The sequence below is a fragment of the Ursus maritimus genome, unplaced genomic scaffold (assembly GCF_017311325.1).
Source record: "Ursus maritimus isolate PB19 unplaced genomic scaffold, ASM1731132v1 scaffold_6, whole genome shotgun sequence".
NCBI classification, from domain to species: domain Eukaryota; kingdom Metazoa; phylum Chordata; class Mammalia; order Carnivora; family Ursidae; genus Ursus; species Ursus maritimus.
Genome location: NW_024426774.1, coordinates 18,493,464 through 18,516,009, shown reverse-complemented (window position 1 = coordinate 18,516,009; position 22,546 = coordinate 18,493,464). Strand labels below are relative to the sequence as shown.

Genomic DNA, 22,546 nt, shown 5'->3' with positions numbered 1-22,546 from the left:
TGTATCTACGCAGGGGGTCAGGGGAGAGAAATGGTCCTACCAGCTCCTTTGCTCTTGGAGAAGTCTCCCAAAGATCCCTGTCCCTCCAACATACGTTCTGAGATTAGTAAAGAAATCTTCCCATATACCCAAGCATTTTTCAAACTGCTGCTTCTGTGCTATTTCTCAGTAGAGCTATTTGTTATGCTCTTTAAGGCGGGGACTCAGTTTTCTATCACCCTGTGGCTCTCCCACAGTTTTGCCCACTGATTTTTATTTTTTTTTTATTTTAATAATGATTTTTTATTATATTATGTTAGTCACCATACAGTACATCCCCGGTTTTCAATGTAAGGCTCGATGATTCATTAGTTGTGTATAACACCCAGTGCACCATGCAATATGTGCCCTCCTTACTACCCATCACCGGTCTATCCCATTCCCCCACCCCCCTCCCCTCTGTAGCCCTCAGTTTGTTTCTCATAGTCCATAGTCTCTCATGTTTCATTCCCCCTTCTGATTACCCCCCCTTTCTTTATCCCTTTCTTCCCCTACTGATCATTCTAGTTCTTATGTTCCATAGATGAGAGAAATCATATGATAGTTGTCTTTCTCTGCTTGACTTATTTCACTAAGCATTATCTCCTCCAGTGCCGTCCATGTTGTAGCAAATGTTGAGAACTCATTCTTTCTGATTGCTGAGTAATATTCCATTGTATATATGGACCACAACTTCTTAATCCAGTCATCTGTTGCAGGGCATCTCGGCTCCTTCCACGATTTAGCTATTGTGGACATTGCTGCTATGAACATTGGGGTGCATATGGCCCTTCTCTTCACTACGTCTGTATCTTTGGGGTAAACACCCAGTAGTGCAATGGCTGGATCATAGGGTAGCTCAATTTTTAACTTTTTAAGGGACCTCCACACGGTTTTCCAGAGTGGCTGTACCAACTTGCATTCCCACCAACAATGTAGGAGGGATCCCCTTTCTCCACATCCTCTCCAACAATTGTTGTTTCTTGCCTTGTCTATTTTTGCCATTCTAACTGGCGTAAGGTGGTATCTCAGTGTGGTTTTGATTTGAATTTCCTTGGTTCCAGGTATTAAGCCCCACTGATTGTAAGAACTTTCAAAGGTAATCCACTCTGGTTTATAAAGCCAAATATTATGGGGATTGTCCTCCCAGTGAGAGTCCCCTGTGTCCAGGGTGCCTGGTGTGGAGTTTGCTTCTCTCCCTTCTCTGTGCCCATGGCATCCCTACCTCCCAAGGACAGTCCTACAGGTCACTTTGGCTCCCAGCTGAGTCTCTGCCCTTCCTGGCCTTTTCAGTGTGGCCTCTTCTGTGCACTTAGCTATGCAGAATCCTGCCAATCTTCCTGACATTTTCTGGGTTATTTACACTGATGTCAGTGTTACCTACCTGTATCTGTGGGATGAGGTGACCCTAGGATCCTCCTACTCTGCCATCTTCCCCAGCATCTACCTGAATTTTAAAATCCAATCTCAAGTCTTCTTGTAATTGACAGATTTAAGTAATTTACATTTATTGGAACAATGGAATACTTCTATTCATATCCATCTTATTATATATTTTCTATTTACAATGCTTTTCTTTCTTCTTATTGTTCTGCCTATATGTTACTTCTGTTGCTTTGATCAAATTTACTTCCTTTATTTCCCTTTACTGGTTTGAAAGTTATGTTTTCTCTGTCTATTCTTTGAGTAGTTACCTTTCCTTTTCTAACATATGTGTTTGCCTCCACACAGTCTAAATTTGATGTTTATATTCCTTCTGATAAGTGTGGGTGGGATCCTTTATCTCTAATGATTCTCCTTCTGCCCCTCATGTTACTGCTGCTTTGTGTTTTAAAAAAATACTTTTAGGTACATTTAAAATCCACCTTGAATTTATACCATCATTATCATCATTTTATATCATCAATCATTATTTTGATTTTTCACATATTTACTAGTATTTTTGCTCACCCTTCCTTCCCTCCCTCCCCTCCCTCCCCACTTCCTTCCTCTTTCTCTTTCTTTTTTCTTTTCTTTTCCTTTCTTTTCTTTTTTTTCTTTCTTTTTCTTTTCTTTTCTTTCTCCACCACTCCTTACATCTCATTATTCCTTCCTTTAAAATTTTTATTTACTTATTTATTTATTTGAGAGAGACAGAGATAGTGAGAGAGCACTAGTGGGGACGAAAGGGAGAAGCAGGCTCAATCCCAGGACCCTGAGATCATGACCTGAGCCAAAGGCAGGTCACCTTTGGCTGACTGAGCCACCCGGGCACCCCCTCATTATTCCTTCTTATTATATTCCTTCTTCCCAAAATACACCTCTTAATAGTTCCTTTAGTCAGTCTATTAGTGGTAAATGCTCTCAAACTTTGTCTGAAAATGTTTGTATTTCTCCCTCCATGAATGGTATATAATTAGAATCCTGGTTTGACAGTTATTTTTGCTCAGTACCCCCTACTGTTGTGTTGAGATGCGTACAGCCAGTGTGATTCCTGTTCCTGTGTAGTTATTTTGCTTTTTCTTTTTGGCCATCTTAACCTTTTTTTTTTTTTTTTTCTCCTTGGTGTTTTGCAGTTTAGGTATGGATTCTTTTTTTCCCCCCCTAATCAGGAATCATTGTTCCTTTTGAATATGTGGAGGTATATCTTTCACTAATTCTAAAAAATTCTCAACCATTATAATCTCAATATTACTTCTTCCCATTATTTCTGTTCTCCCCTCCTGGACTCCCATTAGATGTATGTTGGACCTTGTCATTCTGTCCTCTGTGTTCCTTAATCTCCATTTTATGTTTTCCATCTTTTTGTCTTTCTGGGCTACATTCTTAATTTCTTCATATCTGCCTTCAGATTTATTAATCCTTTCCTCACATGTGTTTGATCTGCTATTTAATTTATTAATTTATTATTTCCATGATAATATTTGCCATTTTTATTATTAGTTTCTTTATATATCTGCCCATTCTTTTTTATAGATTCTGTTTATGGTTTCAAACCTTTCATGTATGTCTTGGGTTGTTTTAAATATACATATTTTACCTTTTTTTTTTTTTTTAGATTTTATTCTATTACCTATGTTTTTGGGGTTTTTTTAAAGATTTTATTTTAAGGGGCGCCTGGGTGGCACAGTCATTAGGCATCTGCTTTCGTCTCTGGCCTGATCCCGGCGTTCTGGGATCAAACCCCACATCAGGCTCCTCTGCTAGGAGCCTGCTTTTTCCTCTCCCACTCCCCCTGCTTGTGTTCCCTCTCTTGCTGGCTGTCTCTCTCTGTCAAATAAATAAATAAAATCTTTAAAAAAAAAAAAACATTTTATTTTAAGTAATCTCTACACCCAACATGGAGCTCGAACTCACAACCCCAAGATCAAGAGTTGAACACTGTACCAACTGAGCCAGCCAGGCGCCCCTCTTAGGGTTCGTTCTGGTCATCATTTTTTATTTATGGTGGATCATTCCTTATTTTTTGTAATTTTTTACTTTGAGCTCATCTTTAGTGAGACTTGGTTTTCCCATGGAAATCCTGTGGAACCAAGGTTGTGAGAGAGACCCCCTGGACAGTTGTACATTTTCTTTGGCCAGGCACCCTAAGGGTATCACCAGCCAGGGACCAGTTTTTCTGTTAATCTATCAGTTTTGGAATTCTTTTTTTTTTTTTTTAAGATTTTATTTATTTATTCGACAGAAATAGAGACAGCCAGCGAGAGAGGGAACACAAGCAAGGCGAGTGGGAGAGGAAGAAGCAGGCTCATAGCGGAGGAGCCTGATGCGGGGCTCAATCCCATAATGCCGGGATCACGCCCTGAGCCGAAGGCAGACGCTTAACCGCTGTGCCACCCAGGTGCCCCAGTTTTGGAATTCTTGAACTCCAAATTTATGTGAGATGCAAACCCAACAATTTTTTACTTCTTTACTCCGCAGACCTAAAAGCTCTCCTGTCTTCTCACTTTTCTAGCAGAAGGATTGTTTTCCAGTTAGCCCTATATTCTCCTTCCAGAGCCTCCTCTCATTGGCCAAACCTGGGCAGAAGCCAACTAAAATAGGAGCTTATACAAGCAGCCTCTGGGGTTGGCCTCCCTGCAGTACAGAGCAGAAGAAAGGTGAGAAACAGGTCTGGGGACCAACCCAATAGTCTGCCATTTGACAAATATTTCCTGACCTCCATGGTCAAAACACTGTGTTAAATTTGATATTATCAAACTGTGGGTGATACAGTCTCTGACCTCCAGCGGGAGAGACGTACTAACTAACTAACTATAGTGCAGGTTACATTACGTGAAATGTTAAATACAGATGCAAACTGGCCTGGAAGCACAAGAAAGAGGCAGTCTGGGGGTAAGTGGGACAGGGATGGGAAAGTTTCCCTGTAGCAGGGTCACGTGAGCTGTACCTTGAAGGGTTAGTAAGATGGCCCTGTGTGGAGAAGAGGACATGGGCAGTGTGTACCACGTGTACAGCACGTCATGGGGACTGAGCCTGGGCTGGGGTAGCTAACGGGCAGGCTACCTGGTCAAAGGTGAGGCTGCAAATGTAGGCCATGGGTGGATTATGGAGACTCCAGAGCCCTGTGCTGCTAAGCTAAGACGTTATTCTGCAAATAGCAGAAGCCACTAAAACTTTCTGTTAGGGAAGGAACATAATAAAAAATGTTCCAGCTGGCTTGAGCTGTTCAAGAGAAATATAATGTAAGTGATAAATGCAGCCCATATGTAATTTAAAATTTTTCCAAAAGCCACATTTTAAAAAGTAAAACATGGAATTAATTTGAATAATTTTTTTTACTTTTAACTAAAATATTGCCATTTTAATATGCAGTCAGCATAAGAATTATTAATGCATTATTTTATGTTCTGGTTTTGTACTAGGTCGTTGAAATCTGGTGTGTGTTTTACACTTCGAGCACCTCTCTGCTCGGACTGGCCACAGTTCAGATGCTCAGTAGGCACGTGTTGCTAACGGCTCAGATGTTGGACAGTGTGGGTGGGAAGGACCGCAAGGGGCCAAAAGCAGAGGGTTGGCTAAGGATGCCAGCTTCAGGAAGAAACAGGATCCCCCATCCCCTGACACAGGAAGGAAGTACAGGGGTGTGAGCAGGGAGATGAAGGGCAGAAGTAAAAGGGCTACCATGTCTTTATTTCTTTGCTCTGACATCAGAGGTAAGAACTTCTGAAAGTGAGGGTCGGGGTCAAGTTGGAAACTTGAAGAGAATAAAAGTTTAAGAATCATTGTAATGAAATGCACAGGGCTACGTTAGAAGTGGAATATAAGGATGGTCCCCGCATTCATCCTGATAAAACTAATGTTGTGCATGTTCTAGCCGTAGAAATGATAAAACAGGGGCACTGGGGTGGCACAGTCGGTTGAGCATCTGACTCTTGGTTTCAACTCAGGTCATGATCTCGGGATCATGAGATCAAGCCCCACATCAGGCTTCTGCGCTCAGCACAGTCTGCTTGGGTTTCTCTCTCACTCTCTGCCCCTCCTCGCCCTCTAAAATAAATGAATTTTTTTTAAAATGATAAAATATCTGAGACTTTTCCTATTATTCCAAGGTACAGAACAGATAGGCTGATGCTTGTGGGTTTTACTGTAAATCGTTGTTTCCCAAAGTGTGATACCCATATCCCCATGGTACCCAATGTGATGGCACACAAAACAGTACCGAGGAGGACTTGTTGGTTGGTTGGTTTGTTTGTTTCTTAAGCAAGCTCCATGCCCAGTGTGGAGCCCAATGCAAGGCTTGAACTCATGACCCTGAGATCAAGACCTGAGCTGAGAGCAGATGCTTAAGAGTCAGATACTTAAACCGACTGAGCCACTCGGGTGCCCCATAGGGGGACTTGTTTTATTCTGATGGTTATGTGTGTATTTTAGTGAGTATTAGAAGAAACATAAACAGTACGTAAAACCCACGATTCCCTACATACTTAGCCAAACATGAGTAAATTTACAGAGGAGGATTATGTAAAGCACAGGTGGAATGTGGATGTAGCAGAACGTGAGTGGCTGAAATCTGTAAAACACAAGTGTAAGAGGTGGAGTGACCTTAGAAACTTAGAAACGGTTCTGAGGGCTTCCATCTGAGTCGGCTGGTGGCTCTGACCCGTGATCCCGGGTCGCGTCACGATCAACATTTCCCCTCCGGCCTCCTCACTCCACACAACCTCGTCAGACAGGCGTCTGTATTAGCTTTACGGGGTCAGAACACTGGTCTTCCTGCGGCTGTCCCCTGCAGAACAGAATACAGTACGGTCCCCAGAAAAGCTGGCTAATTTCGAACATGACAGTGGCACCATGATGTCTTCTTGAAAGCGCCAAACACAACCTGCCTTATTCTATTTCTGTTTTACTGTGAGAAGAGTTTTTTTTTAAGCTGTGGGCACCATGTACAGAAAAGAGACCAGTTTTCTTCCTTAGAACTGTTAGCCCAAATCTATACAAAACATATAAAAACTCAAAGGCAAGCAGAAAGAGAAACCCCCTTGAAAAGCCCGGTCTGCTCCTTGCATTTTCTGCCTCTGTGGCTTTATGTGTTCCCAGTGCCAGACAAGCACGTCCCCGAGCGGTGCCTCCGTATCTGTCCCCACCCTGCCCCGTCGATGAGGGCTGGGCACGGTTACACCTCCACGCGCTGCCTTCCGTGGTTACCTCAGCCACGAGGCCCATCCACGCCTCACTCGGCTTCCTGTCTCCCTCGTGTGTAGCAGGTACCTACCTGCTTTTTCTTCTTGTCTGAGGTAGGGCTACCTGAGGTAGTCCCCTGTCACCGTGCATAAAGCAAGCCCTCAGCTATGTACCACGCAGTTCTGGAATTGTGTCACTTCACAGTCTGACATTCAGTTAGGCTCCCATGTGCTGACTGAGCTGAAGTGAATGCAGCGCCACTCACTCTGATGCCAGGCTGCTAGAGACTTCCCTCAAGGTCTTATGGTCGTGGTGTCCCAGAACCAGTTCTTTATTCTAGTGGGTTAAGGCAGTGGTCTTGTTGGGAACTGCTGGATCCCGGGGATTTCAGGTTTCCTAACCTTAACACTTAACTTTCAGAAATCTAGAGAAATGTTCCTCAAACATTTTTTAACAGTAAGAAATATAGTCTACATACCTAACAAAAAGTACTCACAGAACAATACTTACCAGTCCTGTGCACAAGATCGTTTGTATTTGTTTGTTTAATGCTAAGCCTGACCCACATTTTTATTTATTTACTTGAGAGAGAGAGAAGGGGAGGGGTAGAGGAAAAGAGAGACTCTCAAGCAGACTCCCCACTGAGGGCAGAGCCTGATGCAGGGCTGGATCTCATGACCCTGAGATCATGACCTGAGCTAAAATCCAGAGTCAGAGGTTCAACCAGCTGAGCCACCCAGGGGCCCCCAACCCACATTTGTTTTTAAGATTTTATTTATTTGAGAGAGAGCACAAGCAGGGGTTGGGGCAGAGGGAGGGGGAGAAGCAGACTCCCCACTGAGCAGGGAGCCCGATGTGGGGCTTCATCCCAAGACCCTGGGATCATGACCTGAGCCAAAGGCAGACGCTTGACCGACTGAGCCACCCAGGCACCCCCTTTTTTAAAAGGCATTATTAATTTATTTGAGAGAGAGAGCCTAACCCACATTTTTAAAAAAACTAAATTGACGTAAGGATCCACGGATGGCTTATGACCTGCACTTTGGCAAACACTGGCCTCAAGCATTTGATTGATTTAATCATTTCAGTATCTTTGAAAATGTCCTGAGGTGATGAGAACTGCATAGATTCTTCATAAGTTCGACACAGTTCTGATCTCTCTGAGGCCATTTCTAAAAATCTAATTCTGTCATTTATCTGGACAAGAAGTTAGGGCCACACTGAGATGTTATGGGCGTTGCTGCTTGCTGCTCCGAGTGGCGGCTGGTCAGGCCGGCTTCCCGCAGGTGCGCGCCGCTCTGGGGGACGCCGGGCACGGCTCGGGAAGCATGTGGCTTGTTCAAGGCACCATTCATAAGCCCAGCACATCTGCTGATACATGTCTGTTTCCTACAAAGAAGACTAAAATACTCTTTTGGAACTGTGCCCCGTCTTCCCGCAGGGTGTGCTGATCTCCAGAGCCTGGACACCATGCAGCCGGTGGAGAGGAAGAGGCAGGGCTACATTCACGAGCTGATTCAGACTGAAGAGCGGTACGTGGACGATCTTCAGCTCGTCGTGGAGGTGAGGGCCGTGCCTGCAGGGCTGGGGGGCCTCGGTCTCTGAGTCCGGTGTCGCCCTCGATGTGTGCGTTCGCGAGCAGCGACAGGAGCTCCCATGCCCTCAAAACACTTTCTGTGCCCATGGGAGGGCACGTGAGGAACTCGGGTCAACTCCTTCCCCCAGATTAGCTCAGTCAGAGTGGAGAGAGCAAGAGATGTCCGCTGGATGTGAGAGAGGCCCATCCAGGAAGGACAAGGGTGGCGCGTCGGTGGGAAGGCACTAAAGCAATCTTTGTCTGCCTCACATTCTTGCCTGTGTTTACTGGGCTCTTCTGACACCGGACATCTTCATAAGCTCTGATATTTCCAAAAGGATTGTGAAACAGTGGGAGTGTTCATCTAACATGCGTATCAGTTTAGAAAACCAAATAGGACCATGTTGTCAAATATCTCCCAGTTGCGGTGTATTTACTGTTGGCGCCGATTCATGTTCCCAGTGACCTCTAAGCCAGCGACAGCCATTAGAGTAGCGCGTAAAATGGTTTGTGTTTGAACAAACAAAATAAGACTTGTCTCCATGGCTCCTAGTTCCCATGTCAAGGCCCTCAGATGAGAAGCCCAGTTAAATAAATAAGCCACCTGAAGGGAATACGTGTCGCCACGCAGGCCCAGCAGGTGCAGCGCAGGCCTGGCTGTGACCTCACTGGAGGCGTGGAGTGGAGGCTGCATCCTTCTTCATCTTCCCCCAGCAAGGCCTGTCCCCGATTCGTTCTCTACCCTCTGCGCAAGTGGGGGACCCCCAGAGCCGACACACTTGTTCTGCTCACAAGTGCGCTCCACCACATTTCACAGTTGATGCTGTCTCTCTTCCTGCAAGGCTGGGAGCGCCTGACAGCAGGGTGTGTATCCTTCATCCTGCATCCCCAAAACTCAGTCTGGCCCTTTGCGGGCCTTCCCATCAGTACTGAATGAATTACGTGTGTTTATGTCTGCACCTCTCTGACCTGGAAAGATGGCCTAGAAGAAAAGCCCGTCTCACTATTAACCCCTCCACGTAGCAGCCCTGCTGCTGGTCAGATTACAGCGCTAAGAGGTCGTGAGTGGCCGTGGAAGCCCCTGTCTGACTCCCGCACAGAGGGTGAGCAGGGGGCGCGGGCCTCCCCACTCAGACCGGTCACTTAATCACGTGGGCCGTGGTTTTTCCCACTCTGCACACCTGTCCTTGCCTCAGGGGCAAGGGGTCATGTCAGGGTCAGGGCCTTCGGGTGAAAGCATGTTCATAGGCCAGGCGTTCTTATCGCCGTCCGCATGGAGGCTCCCAGAGGGCCCAGCCATCGTCGTCCTCTGCTGAGGCAGGTAAATGGAATGAATAAACAAAGTAACGTACAGTCATCAGCGGGTGAAAGAACAGACCAGCCGGTGCTTTCCCCTCCTTCAGGAGCCCCTCTGAGCAGATCCACCACCTGTCGCTCCCATCGGAGGATCCCGACATCTTCGCTCGGAGTTTGGAACTATGAAGGTTTAGAGATGCCAGTTCATAGCACTGTTATCTGCATTCTTTGAATCCGTGTTCAACACAACTCAGTAAATAAACATTAATTGAAGACCTACCATGTGCAAAAAGCACTGTGCTGGAGAACAGAGGTAAAAGAGCAAGGAGTTCACAGTCACGCGGAGAGACAGACAGACAGCTACAGAACAGTGACATGGGGGCCAGGAGAGGGCTGACCACCCCTGGCGCAAAGGAGAGTCAGGAGAGACCAGAAGGACAAGGACGAGTTTTCTATGCCCGGAAGAGGAAGTAGAAGTGGGAAGGCATGTGTCAGGTCCTGCCAGTAGTCCCATGTGGCTGGAGTGTCAAGTACTTGAGGGCCAGGCTGGTGAAGTTGGCAGGGTCAGATCACACCGGCGTGGTGAACCTCAAGAAGGAGTCTCTGTCTTATCACAGAGCCAACGAACAGTTTCAGTAGGCTGACGTGTTGTGTGTATCTCGGAAAGATCGCACGTGAGAAGGGTTGTCTCAGATAACTTCACAGTTTCCTTAAGGCCTTTAAAGTCATTCTCTAGGAATCCCAGTTGTTTAGTGGAAACCAGTTTAGAATCTAAAAGACTGGCATTTTCGTTCTGGCTCCTCCGTGTTCTAGGTTTGTGATCTTGAGCAAATCACTCTCTCAGCCTTTATGTCTTCATGAGTGCCCTGGGAATAATAATAGCTGAGGGGCGCCTGGGGGCTCAGTCAGTGAAGGGGCTGACTCTTGATTTTTGCTCAGGTCGTGGTCTTGGGGTCTTGAGATGGATCCCTGCCTCGGGCTCCATGCTCAGTGCGGAGTCTTCCTGGGATTCTCTCCCTCTGCTCCTTCCCCCACTTGCACTCTCTCTCTCTCAAAAAATAAATAAATAAATCTTTTTAAAAAATAATACTAATAGCCGATTCGGCTTGACCTGCATCATCTATGAAGTTCATTCAGAACCCACCTACACCCGCACACACACACGCACACACACGCACACACACACACACCCGCACACACACGCACACACACGCGTGCACACACACACGCACACACACGCACACACACACGCACACACACAGACGTATGCAAATACATACATACCAGCTTTATAACCCGTCAGTGCTGTGGAATGTGGACCGAGGGGCTCACTTCGCCTCGATCAGCCAGCCTCTGAGATGCGCACCTGCTCGGGGGCCGTGTAAGTCATCACTTGTCCTATTGCTGAACCTCTCACAGACCGCTTCCAGGAGTCCGGGGTGCCCAGCCCTCAATTCTGCAGCTTTTACCGGGTGTGGGTACTTTGTGCACATGGTTTCGTTTAACCAGCTTCATCTCCCTAGGCTACTGGACTCAGTCCTTCTTAGAATTAGTCCTAATAAGGGGCTCCTGGCTGGCTCAGTCAGTGGAACATGTAAGTCTTGATCTCAGGGTTGTGAGTGCAAGTCCCATGTTGAGCATGGAGCCTACTTGAAAAAAAAAAAAAAAGCCCTAATAAGAACTCAAATAGCAAATAGTGGGAAATTATGCAATTTAAAATTTAGCAATCAGGACCCCTGGGTAGCTCAGTCGGTTGGGCATCTGACTCTGGGTTTCAGCTCAGGTCGTGATCTCAGGGTTGTGGGATTGAGCCCTCTGTCAGGCTCCACGCTCAGTGGGGAGTCTACTTGAAATTCTGCCTCTCCTTCTCCCTGTGCCCCCCAACCCCCCACGCTTGCACTCTCCCTCAAATAAATAAAGTAAAATTAAATTTAGCAATCAACATGGCGTTATATGTAAGTGATGAATCACTAAATTCTACTCCTGAAACCAATATTACACTATATGTTAACTAACTAGAATTTAAATAAAAACTGGGGGGAAAATTTAGCAATGATAAGTAGCTTATTTAAAACCATCATGATCATATTAGTTTCAGTATTTGAAGATATTGTTGGATTTAGACCACATAGCCTGTGTATTCACACCTAAGCTAACATCTCTTTTGTGTCTTGAATTTAGGTTTTTCAGAAACGGATGGTGGAGTCAGGCTTCCTCACTGAAGGAGAAATGGCTTTGATCTTTGTAAACTGGAAAGAGCTCATCATGTCTAACACGAAGCTACTGAAGTGAGTTGTGAGCAGTACCTGCCCCTGCAGTGGGCAGACACCCCCAGCCCCCAGGACTAGCACTTTCCCATGTAGCTCCCTACAGGGCACTTCAGCAAAGGAACTTTCAACCATTCTCTGCTCCCTCAAGCTTTTTATTTTGTTGTCATTTTATGAAATGCCCTATAACTGTAAAATACATAATTATTGAAATCGAGAAATATAACAAAGAAATACTTCAACCAAATGAAGAAAAATTAAATCATAAAATAAACAGTATATTAACACAGGATTTCGAAATATACTTGACTGCACTGGGTAGAGTAGGAGAGAAGCTGTAGCTCATGCCCCAGACATACTGGCTGGTCCGGCAGTCTCCTAAGTCCTTGGGTGAAATTCCATTCCTTGGGGTGATTTCCCATCCCCCAGGCCTGTGAGGAGAGACTCCTGGTTGGGGGGGCGGGGGCAGGGAATCAGCACGCCCGGCCATTGCCACGTCTCTGCCCTCCTTGGGGCACAGCAGCTCTACTGAGGACAGTGCTCCTCTCTACCTCCACACCTGGCCTCTGTGGGCTCCTGCTCCCTTTTTCCCCTACAGAGTGTAGAAAATTCCTTTCTTCTTGGATCAGCTGAGAACAAGATAGAATTTTTCTAAAGGAACTTTTCTAAGAAACAAAGATGAATCCAAAACAATTCCAAGGACCTAGAAATACCCAAGTGTACAGACTTCATTTTCTTACTGTTTGCTAACATTTCACCCAGGTTGGCTTGGCCAGCAGAATGTAGGCCCCAGCTGCCTCCTCCTCCTGACTCTCCCCTCGCAGTGCCAGGTTTTTAGGGAACTCACTGGTTCTCGTTACCTTTAGTCTCCCGTGATACTCACATCCTTTATTTACTACCGACATTCACTAGAAACAGACCGTGAGAGTATGTCGGTTGCAGGGCCTTGCGGGTACGGAAGAAGACTGGAGGAGAGAAGATGCCCGTGCAGATGATTGGGGACATCCTGGCCGCCGAGCTGTCCCACATGCAGGCCTACATCCGGTTCTGTAGCTGTCAGCTTAATGGAGCAGCTCTGTTACAGCAGAAGACAGATGAAGACACGGATTTCAAGGACTTTTTAAAGGTAACTCCATTCTGGGATCATGGGCAGGCCAGCCCTGTTCCGAGCCTGGAGGCAGAGACGGGCTGCCCCGTCAGGAGGCTCAGCATGGGGAGGGGCACCCCCTGCTTTCCAAAGGAAACACCAGGATGGCAAATAATTGTCTGAGTGTCTGAGGTACCGTGCATATCCAATTGACTTTTCTTGGCACTGGGACCATGATTTTGCCCACCTATTAGTAGATTATTATTTAAGCCTATTAAATCAGCTACTCGATACTCCAAAAATATCCAGAATGTCACTTTATTAAATTTGTAAATTATATACATCTTATTCCAGAATGAGTATAAAATAGCTTACTCAAATATATAAATAGCAACAAGATAAATAAAATGTTGTCAGTGGATGAATATAGTGGGACGAAAGGAAATGAGAGGAGAGGGGCAACACTGGGACTCAGGGTGCTACATAAACGCACATGTGTGACTCTGTGCATGTGCTCCACGTGCACCCCAGTGTCCTCAAAGTGTCCAGAAACCAATGAGAAGAGGACACAGTCGGCCCCGTGAGGCCGTGGTCGTAAATGAAAAACAAACCCTTGGTAGGAAGTAACGCTAGAAGGACACTCGGAGAGCAGTCCGTGTAACACAGTGAGTCAGCGGCAGCCTTCTGGTGACACGGCAGTGAGCTCACTGATGTTCAGCCGTAGAAACTCTTACCACATGTTAAAGTGGCGAGAGAAATGAAAGTCACATCTGTTTTCTTGCTTTTTTACATGTCTCCTTGGGTTTTTTTGGTTTCTGAAATACTGCATATTGGGATCTATTGCAGCCACAGTGCCTTAAGGGAGAATGCATAATTTTAATGTCTTCATTATCAAAAAAGAATGGGAAAAATAATTAAGCACAGAATATAAGATATTTAGGCAGAGGATAAAAATTCTAACAGAAAAATGGGATAAGCAACAAAGGTAAAAGCACAGGGTCGCCTGGGTGGCTCATTTAGTTAAGCGTCTGCTTTCGGCTCAGGTCATGATCTCAGCTCAGGTCATGATCTCGGGGTCCTGGGATCGAGCCCCACATCAGGCTCCCCGCGCTCACCAGGGAGTCTGCTTCTCTCTCTCTCTCTGCCCCTCCTCAGTGCTCGGTATCTCTCTCTCAAATAAATAAAATCTTAAAAAAAAAAAAGAAAGAAACCTACCTAATTCACTGTATAAGGCAAAAGTGTTCCTGACCCCAAAGCCTGTATTCGTATTTGTATTTAATTACAACAATGAAAAAAGAGTTATAACCCCAATATCTCTTGTAAATATAGTTGTTAAAATCTTAATTAAAATATCAGTGAATAAAATTCAGCCTTACATGAAAAGAAAAGTCTATCATAACCATAGGCTCATCCCAGGAGGCAACATAGTATCACCTTAGAATAAGACAGCTCCAGAGCCAGACTGCGGGCTGTGTGACCAGGGCCAGCTACTTGACATTTGGTGCTTCAGTCCCCGGGGCGTAACCCAGAGAGAGTCGGGTACTACTTTTAAAGTACTTTTTAGCACAGAGACCAGCACATAATAAGCATTCAATAAATGTTAATTATATTTACCTTCCTTATGATGATCTCAGGGATGCAAAAATGATTTGATATAAGTAAGGCCCTGAGGACTGACTCTTCAGTTGGCAGTAATGGGGGGGGGGGAGCACAGACTTGCTTAGAAATGAACTAGAAGAAACATACAAGGGAAACAAGATCAGAGACACAAACGGTGGTCAGAATAAGTAGATAAATGTGGGATTGTGAGAGCATGCATATGTTTTTAAATAATGAATAGAATTAAAAATAGGATATTTAGGGGTGCCTGGTTGGCTCAATTGGTAGAGCATGTGACTCTTGATTTTGGGGTTGTGGGTGCAGGCCCCACATTGGGTATAAAGACTATTTAAAAATCTTCGAAAAAAATTGGATGTTTACCTTCTAAAGCATAAGTAAAAGATTTTTTAAATTTTCCAAATAGTAATAACAATAGCAATGTAAATAGGGTATCAGTGCCATCACAACCGTAACAATAGTAAGAATAAATAAAAAGTTTATAGTCTCATAGTGAAGGGCATTGTGTCGATTACGTTACATTAAAAACAAAATCTAGCAATAAGCTTTGTTCTAAATGTAACTATTTTCTTAACAGTTTATTTATTGATTGATTTATTTGAGATAGAGAGGAAGAGTGAGAGAGAGGGAGAGAGACAGAGCACGCATTGGGGTGGGGGACTGAGGGAGAGGGAGAAGCAGGCTCTCCACCGGGCAGGGAGCCCGATGCCGGGCTCCATCCCAGGACCCTGTGATCATGACCTGAGCCCAAGGCAGCCGCTTAACCAACTGAGCCACCCAGGCACCCCTAAATGTAACTTTTTAAAAGGTCTCAGAAAATACAGAAATAAAAAGCATGAAGGTGCTTGTTATAGCAACACATATAGATATATCCAAAAACAAACGGAGGGAGCAGTTTAAATATACCATGGTGGGAAATAGTTAGGTAAATTATAGTAAACGTGATTTTCAGTCATTACAAATGGTCATCAAAAACCAAACAAACAAGGTAATCCAAGAAAACTAGCTACTTTATTCGGGTACTGTATTAATAATAGGAGTAGAAGCAAATTAAGTTGTGGTCCTTAGTCTCCTGGAGCTAACAGTCTGCAGGGTCATGGAGACACCTCAGACGTGATCCCTCTACCTGTCTTACCCAGTCCAGAGGTGGTGTTACAGTAAAGACGGCCATGGGTTATTGTGGGGGCTCGAGAAGGATCACTGAAAAGGAGGGAAGGCATCAAGGAAGGGGAGAGGCTGGCCAAGAGGAGGCATAATGTGAGTCTTCAGAAATGAGTATGAATTAGCCAAGGGAAGAGAGAGCAGAAGGAACAGTAGCCAAGGCTAATGCATTCATTACCTGGCACATCATAGGTGCTCAATAAATGGTAGTGATTGTTTCTAATAAAGCAGAGACGATGGGCAGGCAGAGGCAGGGAAAACCAAGAGCGATTTAGAAGATGGACTGGTGTGGAAGGTGACTCCCAGGCGTGTGGAGAGAAGGTGGGTGGGTGCAGAATGATGCTACCAACTCAGGGATGGAGTTGAAGAGAAGGCTTTCATGAAGGAAGATGAAGACTTTGGGGTAGACTGAGGCACTGAGGTGCCTGCAGGAGATCCAGGTCGGGGGAGAGTGACGCGGCAAGTAGCGAGCTCCAGAGAGGGTCTGGGTGACGCTCCAGGCCTCAGCTGCACGGGGTCTCGGGCAGCACCTACAGTTAAGGGCAGGTAGAGGAAAAGAAAAAAGCGAGGATTGGGAAGGAGCCGACTGGGAAGATAGCTGTCAGTGGTTCTGGAAGCAAAGGAGGGAGTGATGGCACGGGCACAAATCCACGTGAGAAAGGAAGAGCTGAGAAGCATCTGCTGGGTTGACCACATGAGGGGAGACACTCCTGCTGTTAATCTGATCCGTGTCATTTTGAATCCTGACTTTTCAAGAGAAATTAGAAATCTAAAAGGTGGTCAGCGTCAGGAGTACAGTCAGTGTTTCCTTTGTTTCCCTGGAAGCTATGATCTCCTCATGAGCCTCTAATTCCTCGCAGAAACTGGCATCTGACCCTCGCTGTAAAGGAATGCCCCTTTCCAGCTTCCTGCTGCTACCCTCTCCTCATCAGAAGTGTGAGTGCGCCGGCCGGGACAGGGTGGCAGGACCGCTGAGGGCCACAGAGGCCCTGCTTGGGGAGCCTGTGAGAGTGCCAGCCACCCCGCCCCATGGACTGAGCCAGGCGCCATGTGTGTGCGCGTGCACGTGAATCCAGATCAGGCAAATAAAAGTCACCCTGTGTCTCAGACGTCTCAGGAGTCCCCGCCTCAGCACCTCCTAACCAGAGCGCATCACCCTCCCCTCGCCATACCCCACTTCAGCTTGCTAACTCAACGGTCCTAAAATTCCATCCATCTTTTAGCATCAACTGTGTGGGCCTCTTGCGCCAATATGCCTTGTAAGGAGAAGGCGTGCTTTACAAAGCGTTTTTCCACAAGTTATCATGGATACAATTTTAATCACCTTACAAAGGAAAACAGCAAAAATAATATAAGACTGTTACTTTCATTGATTATCCTTTGACCACTGGTGTCTAAGCCATGTTAACTCAGTATGGACCTTATGTTACAGTTATGATACCAAACTGACCCATTCCAAAGTCCCTTACCTGAAATATTTTGAGCCAGATGTTTCAGAATTCAGAATGTAATTCAAATACGGTATACTGTCGGGCATCGCAACAAAGCCTGGACATCACCTTTAACCAAACACAGTAATACCCCTATAGTGAAATACATGAATAATCACTTTTAAGTAGAATAAATAAGTATCTCTCTTCAGTTTAGGTCAGGTTTGCCACCCAGTGAATATCGAAAAACGCTCTACTTTCAGGGCTTTGTCCCATTTTGGAATGTAAACAAAGGACTGTGGCCCCAGTGTGACCAGAATCCAGTCAGGAGCCATCCGCTGATGGGGCCCCTAGTTTCCAGAGGGGCCCCACCGGTAAATGCCAGCTTCTGTTCTTTTGAATTTGTAACATTAGTTTGAAGTCACTTCAGAATGAACTGAATGTGTTTTCTTACAAGCTGATGACATGGTTTTATCGTATTTTTCCTGTAGCAGAGGATTCATGCTTTCTTCAGATTTTTAAAAAAGATCAGTGACCCCCAAAATGTTATAAGCCATTGCTACTCAGCAAGTTCCCACACTTACGAGAGCTGCAGCCCGTTCTACTGGTGGGTTAAATGCACATGGCTTAAATGATGGCAGCAGGAGGAGGGAGGGAGGCACCCTTTCACACAGGTGCGATTACCAAGACCCTGCCAGAGAGCCACCAGGCACCCACACGTTTCAGGGCACTTGACCCAGGTAGCACCTGGCACACCCTCTTGTCACTGAGTCTCCTGTCTCCCCAAGAACTCTGGAGCTGTGAGCTCCTCGAGGGCAAACAGTTATCTTACTGTTGTCTAGCCAGTGCCCAGCACCCGGCACATACAGCAGCCAGCAGGACGTCTGGGCGGGTGGGTGACACTGCTTCCCAGATGACGCAGCCCACTGTTTTCCAGATTCTGGAGAACACGCTGGAGAATCACGTAGACCATTCCTCCTTAAAGCTGGCTCTTGAGCGGGCAGAGGAGCTTTGTTCCCAAGTTAACGAAGGAGTTCGGGAAAAAGAAAATTCAGACCGACTGGAGTGGATCCAGGCGCATGTTCAGTGTGAAGGTCTTGCAGAGGTGAGGCCCGTGGTGCTGAGCTGGGTGCCACTCGGCGGGCTCCGGTGGGGAGCTGGGTTCAGGCCTTCCCCTGCTGCGAACAGTCTATGCCTCAGGCCAGCCCTTGTGGACTCAACCATCTTGCCCCTTCTTGGGGTGTCATTTTCCTTTCTTATAAAGAGGAATTTGATATTTTTCTGAATTCAGTTCTCTGAATTCAGCTGGTAAGATCCATAGTCTGTGGATATAAGTAAGCATTTTCACATGCCAGTTTGAACTCTGAAGAAAAATAAACGCAAGGATCTTCTGTGTCAGGGTGAATGATTACAGCCACATTCCCAACTAGAAGATTCTGCCACAGCACACTCAGGTGCAGGGCACTGGCCTGTCGACGGGCACGGGGATGGTTTGTGCTGGGACTTACAAAGCGACAATTTCTCTTTAAGCAACTTATTTTCAACTCCCTCACCAACTGCCTGGGGCCCCGGAAGCTTCTGCACAGCGGGAAATTATACAAGACCAAGAGCAATAAGGAGCTACATGGATTCCTCTTCAACGACTTTCTGCTCCTGACCTACATGGTCAAGCAGTTTGCTGTTTCCTCAGGCTCTGAGAAGCTTTTCAGCTCTAAGTCCAATGCCCAGTTCAAAATGTATAAAACGGTAAGTGTCACGTTCCTGGCTGTGGCATCAGGAGTGTAACGAGGTGTTTCCTTCACCTCGAGGACCTCCTTCCCCACCTGAGCCTTCCTTGTCCTCGTGGGACTCTCTTCACCTGTCTCCAGATGGGTCACTCCTCCTCCGTCATGTCCCAGGGAGGAAGTCCCAGTGTGGCTGGGCCCTCACTGCCCTCTGGCAACTGACAGCTGGATTCTAGCTGTGGATTCTGGCCTCCTCCCTGGCAAACATGACGTCTGATCCCAGCTCCGTCCACATTCAGCATCAGGTCTCTGTAAAACTGGTGGCTTGAAGCAGGGTGCTCATGTAGGTCTGTGGAGGAGAGACCCTGTCCCGTGAGCAGTTATGGACACTCAGAGCTCCTGTCCCCAGTTCAGGAACCGCTGATCTGCCCAAGATGTTTTCTTCTACAAAGTGGACACAGTCTCTTTTTCCCTAAGTAAAAGACTCGAGAAGCTTGACCCTTCTCTGCTTCTCAAGAAGGCTCTTCAGAACAGAGCTCTCCCGAGATGTAGGCGGGTGGAGGGTTCTGGCCCATCTCACAGCCTGTGTTTTGGCCCTCTTTCAGCCCATTTTCCTGAATGAAGTCTTGGTGAAACTGCCCACAGACCCTTCCAGTGATGAGCCTGTCTTCCACATTTCTCACATTGACCGGGTCTACACCCTCCGAACAGACAACATTAACGAGAGGTAAGTCCTGACCACGTGTGACCTGCCTTGAAGCCTGGACGGCTCCCTCCCGTAAACCACCTCCAGACCATGCTCCAGTCCTACTCATTCTGCACCCTGGGCTCTCCTAACTAGTCCCATGCACCCCAGCCCCACTGGTCAGCCTCGGTGTGGACATGCCAGGTTACTGCGATCACCTCAACATGTGTCCCTGCCTCCTCCAGTCTCCTCAGGATCTTCCAAAATGGGAGATCCAGCACCTTGCTTCCCACTAAAATCCCTCATGCGGCGGTCCAGGCTCCTTCACCTGGTCTCCGAGGCTCTGTGTGTATCTCAGCCCCAGCCCCATCCCTGCACCCCCAGGACCTGTACTCCAGCCAGAATGCCTGCCCTCCTCGCGTGGAGCGCCACGCTCCTGCTCTCTGCCTGGCCAGCCGGGCGTCCTCTGCAGCGGAGCTCAGCGCCTCCGTGATGGCACACTGGGGCACGCCTCCTCTGGGCACTTGCGTCTTTGTCTGATTTCAGGTCAAATGTTCCTCTGTCGTGCCCAGTTGCCACTGATGGGGTGCACTGCATCTTCTCCTTCTGGGTGCCAGCACCGTGCCAGTGCCTGGTGTTTTACAAGCAGTCAGTAACTGTCTAGAAATTCCTAGCTTGATCTTAATGAGCTAACAAGTCTTTCAGTTGAACTAATATTAGGTCTGTGATTGGAAATTTGTCAAAGCCAAGGTTAGCACAGGAGTGAAGAATACGTGCAGAGCTTTGGAACTCCTGGTTGAGCCGGGGAGGTGTGTGGGAGAGCCGTCCCATGGCTGTGTTCTACTTCTCCAGGACTGCCTGGGTCCAGAAGATCAAAGCGGCGTCCGAGCAGTACATCGACACGGAAAAGAAGAAACGGGAAAAAGCTTATCAAGGTAGTTGGTGGTGCCCTGGAGGGTTGGAAGCAGCTGCCAGGGGATCCTGGGGAGGGGGAGGACACAAGCTGTGCTCCTGCAGTGAGGGGGCTAAACAGGGACAGCCTGAAAGACCAGACTTGCTAAGGGATCAGACAGCAGAACCCGCTTGGCTGCTGCTGCCCTCGGGCCTCCCTGAACCCCTACCCACTACACAGATGGGGGGCATCCAGTGCCAGCCCTGGGACCTCCCTTCTGTGGCAAAGAAAGAGGGTCCTTAGCACAACCAAGTCCACTTCTGCTTGGTCCATTTTGCTTCACCCAGTTCCACTTCTATGGCCTGTTTGCCTTCAGCTCTGCTCCTCCTCTCCCACCCAGGCCCCTGCCCCAGCCCTCCTCCACATCCACCCATCCTCCCTCCCTCGACACCGACACCGGGGCCTGGATCTCAAGGCTCTCCTCCCCCTCACCTGCCTTTCACCCCACTTGCTGTCCCCATCCTGTGCAGATGGCTCCCTCCCTTGACACTATTGACCTAACCCACAGCTCCACTCACTCTCCCTCCTGAGCCCCCTGCACCCAGTAGCAGAAGTCAAGGCTCCTCCTCCCATTGTACCTGGAGCTCCACCCTGGCCTAAGCCTCTCTGTCCCTCCGCTCTCTCAATTTCACGAAAGTCATGCTGGGCTGCTTCCCTGAGCCCACACTCCAGAAACACCTCACCTTCTCCCGGCCACCTGCTGGGCTTCGCTCCTTGGCATCCCCTGGGAAGTTCTGCGGGTGGCAGTGTTGTCCTTGCCATCAGACTGGAAGCATGCTCTCAGCCCTCATGCTCCTCTGCTCAGAGGCCGAGTCGCACACTTTCTATCCTTCTCTTCCCTGGTCCTGGTCTTTTCCCGGTGGCACAGCCCAGCGAAGACCCTCCAACCTCCACCCTGGCACACGGCCCCCATCGCCCACCCCCTTCATTGCCAGAGTAGTCTTCTTATAGGGCTGACTCTCCCTGCTTAAGCTTCTTACCTGTTAGGACAAATTCTTACCCCAGACTCAGGGCACAGCCCCACTCCTCCCCTTTCCCTCTGCCTCGCCCACACCACTGGCTGACTCAACAAACCGCCTTGGAAACCGTGCCCACCCGTTTTTTTTATTCAGGTTTCCCTTATTTTGTTATATACTCTTGAAAGGTATGTGTAAATTGGCTTTTGCTGATTGAATCTTGTTTTAATGGTACTTCAAATGCTTGCTATTGAAAAATCAACGACTGAATGATTTGTAAAGCATATAACGATCTCTTAATTGGTAAAAGATGTAAATCAGAGTTTTTCTATTAGTTTTGCTTAACATCAATATCCATACATATTGTTACGCATTTCCGTAGGTTCAGTTCTTGAGGCATTACTTACTCTGTGCCAAGCCCCGTGCTAGTCCGAACCAGGCCTTCAAAGGCGAGTGTGGCCCAGCGCTGCCTCTAAGGGGAACGGAGCGGAAGCGCTGCGCTGGAGGGGGGCCACGTCTCCTAAAGTTTTACGTGCCCGAAGTGTTTAAAAATCAGTAGCTCACCAAGCAGCCTTTTGTTCGTTTTTAAACCCTTGAGGGCAAAACCTGCTTGGCTCATATTTACCAAGATAACCTGAATTCACGCCCTCAGACTTCTGAGTACCTCCTCAAGCAGGGGGTCTGAAGTGAAACCGCCTCACAGGCTGAAGTGTCCGCGTGCGATTGGAATGACGGTGGGCGGCTAACAGGCTTCGGAGCCGGGCGGGGATGTTTTACCTTCTGTTGGCAGCCCCTGTGACCGGGGCCGGCTAAGTCCTTCCTCAGACTCCGCTCTCCCATGTGCGGAGATGGCAGCTCTCAACAGCTAAGTACAGCGTCACTCCGCGGCGTCAATGACGCTTTTGTGCAGGTCTAGCGCGGTGCCTGACACAGAGTAAGGATCCAGTAAACGTCAGCTGCTTTTAAGTGCTGGATGGATGTAATGTACTATTTATTATTATTACCATTTGCCAGGCGGCTGAGGGTGAGCACAGCACGCCAAGCTCTGCAGCGGGCTCTGCCGGCAGAGGACACGGCCAGGACGCAGAGGCGCAGGACGCGCAGAGCCGGGGACAGTGAATGCGCAGGAGCGCAGAGCCGGGGACAGTGAATGCGCAGGAGCGCAGAGCCGGGG

At 47.4% G+C, this 22,546-nt stretch overlaps 1 protein-coding gene and 1 long non-coding RNA gene across 2 annotated transcripts in view; one reads left to right on the top strand and one right to left on the bottom strand.

Annotated features, from left to right (window-relative positions):
- ITSN2 (intersectin 2) overlaps positions 1–22,546 on the top strand; it is a 139,274-nt gene that overhangs the window by 114,414 nt on the left and 2,314 nt on the right. The window contains 9 exon segments of the mRNA XM_040622951.1: positions 8,063–8,184; positions 11,675–11,781; positions 12,703–12,886; positions 16,486–16,538; positions 16,540–16,561; positions 17,993–18,160; positions 18,586–18,801; positions 19,385–19,506; positions 20,317–20,399. Of these exon segments, the coding sequence (XP_040478885.1) occupies positions 8,063–8,184; positions 11,675–11,781; positions 12,703–12,886; positions 16,486–16,538; positions 16,540–16,561; positions 17,993–18,160; positions 18,586–18,801; positions 19,385–19,506; positions 20,317–20,399 (1,077 nt within the window).
- Positions 15,459–17,688, bottom strand: LOC121100972. The gene is made up of 2 exons (XR_005832769.1): positions 17,095–17,688; positions 15,459–16,155 (listed from the first exon to the last, which is right to left on the bottom strand). It is a non-coding gene; the product is annotated as an uncharacterized LOC121100972 (long non-coding RNA).